The 4497-nt window shown below is 42.4% G+C and overlaps 1 protein-coding gene across 1 annotated transcript in view; it reads right to left on the bottom strand.

Moving 5' to 3' along the window:
- The window catches only part of LOC108797090 (thyroid adenoma-associated protein homolog), a 50416-nt gene that overhangs the window by 31525 nt on the left and 14394 nt on the right, over window positions 1-4497 (bottom strand). Inside the window, exons 9-12 of the mRNA XM_018568655.1 lie at window positions 3838-3919; window positions 3627-3763; window positions 2317-2514; window positions 1161-1827 (exon numbers count right to left, since the gene is read on the bottom strand). Coding sequence (XP_018424157.1) covers window positions 1161-1827; window positions 2317-2514; window positions 3627-3763; window positions 3838-3919 — 1084 coding nt within the window. The remainder of the gene's footprint in view (window positions 1-1160; window positions 1828-2316; window positions 2515-3626; window positions 3764-3837; window positions 3920-4497) is intronic.

Here is a 4497-nt window from a genome sequence, read left to right as displayed (position 1 = left end):
TGTTTGTTGTTCAGGAGTGGCTTGACAAGAGGAATACGACATTTGAAGCCCATGTCCAGGATCCGTCTGTGTGTGGTGGCTCTTGATGCACTGACTCCAGCCTCAGTCCACTCCTTGTGAAAGTCCCCAACACTTTTGAATGGCCTTTTCCTGACAATCCTCTCCAGGCTGCGGTCATCCCTGCTGCTTGTGCACCTTTTTCTTCCACACTTTTCCCTTCCACATAACTTTCTATTAATGTGCTTTGATACAGCACTTTGGGAACATCCAACTTCTTTTGCAATTACCTTTTGAGGCTGTCCCTCCTTATGGAGGGTGTCAATTATGGTTTTCTGCACAACTGTCAGGTCAGCAGTCTTTGCCATGATTGTGCTTCCTACTGAACCAGACTGAGAGACCATTTAAAGGCTCAGGAACCCTTTGCAGGTGTTATGGCTTAATTCGCTGATTAGAGTGGGACACTTTGAGCCTAGAATATTGCACCTTTTCACAATATTCTAATTTTCTGAGATTGTGGATTTGGGGTTTTCATGAGTTGTAAGCCATAATCATCACAATTAATGACAAATCACGGCTTGAACTATCTTGCTTTGCATGTAATGAGTCTCTCTCATATATTAGTTTCACCTTTTAAGTTGCATTAGTGAAATAAATGAACTTTTGCACGATATTCTAATTATTCGAGTTTCACCTGTATGTGCATTGCTTGTACAACTCCCTTGCGTGCCATGTAGAGGTGCCAAAGCCAGAATGTGATGTCACTCCGGTCCAGGCTTTTCTATAGGACACGTGAGGGAGCTGTATGCTATGCACGTATGGATGGAGCTCCCTCGCGGCCATGGTCCCAGCCCACCTCAAGCTGACACTCGGCACCGGGCAGCATATTTTGAATGGCTGCTCGGCGTGAGAACCGACAGTGCTGTGCTAGGGGGAGGCAGAGGAGTCTCTCACCTTGAAAAGTGGAAGGCATGCGGCGACCCACTGAACACAGGCTTGTGACCCACTTTTGGGTCAGGACCCACTAGTTGAGAACCAAGGCCTTATACAATGTGAGGAGTAGTGCAGATTAAAAAAATATGATTCTGGCAAAAGACAACAGTTGTGTACACCGATACTCATTGGTAGATCTTTACAGAAAAAGTGAAGGGATTTGTTCTCACCTATTGTCTGGGACACATTTTCCCTGTTAGTCTGTCCTCTGCGCAGCGATGACATAGCTGCATCTCGGAGCCTTTCCAGAGCCCTGCGCACAGCTGCCTGAAGTTGTTGTCGGAAGCCTGGACTGTCACAGCCCATGTTAAAAGGTAGATATTTCTTCAGTAGCTGCAGCTCTTCAAGGGAAGGGGATTGATTAGTTCTTGGGCTACAGCACAGGAAGATGAGAGCACTTAAACGTACTCCCTCATCAGCAGATTCCAGGCATAACTGAAGCTTTTCTTCTACACCTGTTACTCCACCTGTGATCGCTTTCTTAGTGCGTACAATGCTGATCCAGGCACGCAGCTGAAGAGGACCACAACCATCAAGCTGTTTTGCCAGCAAATTAAATGATTCAGCAAAGGTGCGCAAAGTACAAGGAAGAAGATGTGTGGCAGTGTTACTCTGCAGGCTGCAGTCTGTAGAACTCAAAGCATTACTAAGAGGCAAGAGCCAAAACTGTGCCCAATGTTTAGCCAGCTCCCCCTCATTGGCCAATCCGTCTTGAATCCATTCCTCTCTCTGAATTGTGATGAGAGTGCGATATGTATCAGCAGCAGGAGGACAGAGGTAGTTGGTGGCCAGACAGTAGAACAAGTGGCCAGGTAGCAGAGGGTAGAGAGCTAAAGTCTGCAGGAAATAGAAGACAAATTATTTAGACACTTTTCATTACAAAACTGTGTTGATGCTCATTTGCAATAGACCGTATTGAACATTCTAATAAAACCCATTTGGAGCATTACTAAATTAGCACTGATAGTAATCTCATTGTCCTTCAGTTCGAGCACAGCAAAGATGCACTCATGGGAACATACATTTCAAATACGTCTAAATCACAATCTATGGTCAACAATGTTCAACCCATTAGCTAAAACTGACTGAAAGCTCTGTATGTTGAAACATTCCAATTTTTACACTTCAATCCTATTGAGTATTGCTGTCACAACCATTTCAAGGGGTTTTTTTTTGTTTCCCAAAAAAAAAAAAAAAAAAAAAAAAGGAACGGACTTGCTAATCCAAGAACTAAAACAGAGAATCTCCATCTCTCACAGCCTATTTGCAGACAGCAGTGTGAACCCCAACAGCCGAAAGTACCTCATAGACTTAACTAGAACCAACCTTCTTAGACCCCAATAAAGGCATAAGAGCACAGAGTGGAGGATATCTTGACCGAGCCTGCCAAGGGATTTCTCTGATCTTCTGCATCACATCCTGCAACATGGTTTCCTCCGATAATGCAGATAGCTGACACTCTACATGATTAATGTGTAAAAAGTGCTGAAAGCAGCTGAGCATGAGGGCAGCCATACCATCAACCTGTGAAATAGGAAAACATGTAGGTATGTATTAGACAAAATGCATAGCTGTTCCAGGTCAGTGGCAAAGTATTGTGTCATAAGGATCAACATGCTTGCCAGACTCTAGTATTATTTCAAGGGCAAGTTACCAATGGCAGCTTCTATGATAGGTTTACTTTAAAAGTGTTTCATCCCAAATTGAGTAATTTTTGAATGTGCTGCCACATCCAGTGTCATTTTCCTGATTTCTGCCGTTTCAGTTACACTGCATATATAAATTTTACTGTGTTATGCTGTATTTCTGACTACAAGTGTAAGATTAGCAATGTTACAGCTTAATCTGTGCACACTTGGCATCTTAGTCTCACCCCTGCTGTTTTCTGTATATTGGTACAGTCTTGTGCTAAAAGTTCCCAGTAATCCTCTATTCTCTCTCTCTCTCCACACCACCTTCTCAAGAGGTAAGGTGGCGACGTTACCCTGTTAATGGCAAAGATAGGAATGTCTTTTCACTCTAGGAATGATAAGGAATCACATCCTATGTATGGAGATAGCAAATAAACTACATTGGCTCATACTCTGAGTCAGACCTATCGAGTTGAACACTATCTGTGAATATCACCGTCAGTAGGTTGTCATACTGCCCGTACAGACAAGTCTCAGGAAAGTATGTGCAAATACATAAAGCGGTGGTTGTAACGGAATATTGAATGTAATTTTTCAGAATACTTTCATAGTCATATATCACAGACTTTAAGCAAGGCAGATTTTTTTTTTTTCTGTAACAAACTACAGATTTTACTTTCTTCCTAATATGTGTAATGTATTAATACATAACGTGTACTACTACATGATAGTCACAAGGGAAACCGAAACCAGTTGTATTACTTGAAGCAATTGCAGCCCTGTGGTTGTACCTGCAATTTGTTTTCAATGTGGTCCAATAAATAATATTTTACTATATCTAGTTATACTTTAAAGTTGCAGATACGAATAGAAACTTCTGTTACTTGGCGGAATCAAGAGCAGATAGGCCCATTTATCAAACATCTAAGTATAAGCAGCATTGGGTATTACTGTAGTCTTTGTGGATACTGCAGTGTGTGGCTAGCATTTTAAAGACTGGATTACCTGTATCTCAGCTCCAACCCACAGTAGTCTGATCACAACAGAGGTAGTGTCCGTCTGATCTGTCAACAGAAGCTTTCCACTGACTTTGTGAAGAGTGGAAGTTTGCTTGCATACACATTGTAACCAGAGGCAAAACACTGGAATAATGAGGAAAGCCATAAGTGCATGTTGTGGCATTAACATTGAAAGTACTTCTCCATGTAATATTTACCTTGAAAACTGTAGTACTGTTCAGTGTGCCCTTCACACAGAGAGGCTATGGCAGGAAGAAGGTGCTCCAGCATGGTCAAGTTCTGTGAAGACATAAAACTTTTACTGAATACATATACTGTACATATTAAAGTGAACCTGCGTTTTTCCCTAGAAGTAAAGCGTCAAGTTCACTTAAAGATGCTGCTAATAATCATTCTTCCATTACATTACTCACATGTGGAAGCAGAAAAAATAATTTCTGTGTAAGCTCCAAGTCATCAGGTTACACAGGGCTGAGGATTATCTCCCCATTCCCATGTAAAAATGTTAGGTGCCTAAGAGGTTTATCACATGGGAGGAAGTACATGGTATGGAACTTTGCTTCCCTGTGTGAGTGGAACTGCGGGAGAGTGAAAGGTAAATCTACAGATCTTTGACGGCTGACATTCAAGTGAACCTGTTTTCCCCCCATATTTGCAAAACACAGATTCACGTTAAAGAAGAACTCTGGGAAAAACTTGTATTAACCTTTGCAGTGGGGCTAACCCTGCACTGCAAGGGTTAACTGCTCGTTTTCATCTAGCACAAAAATAAAAAAGCTTATACTCTCCCGGTCCTTGGAGACCCCCCCCCCCCAAAAACAAAAATGCCGGTCCCCCGCCTCAACCCCCTGCTAGCG

Source organism: Nanorana parkeri, unplaced genomic scaffold, assembly GCF_000935625.1.
Source record: "Nanorana parkeri isolate BGI_ZX_2015 unplaced genomic scaffold, ASM93562v1 scaffold1225, whole genome shotgun sequence".
In the NCBI taxonomy this organism is placed as follows: Eukaryota; Metazoa; Chordata; class Amphibia; order Anura; family Dicroglossidae; genus Nanorana; species Nanorana parkeri.
This window is presented reverse-complemented; position numbering and strand designations above follow the sequence as displayed.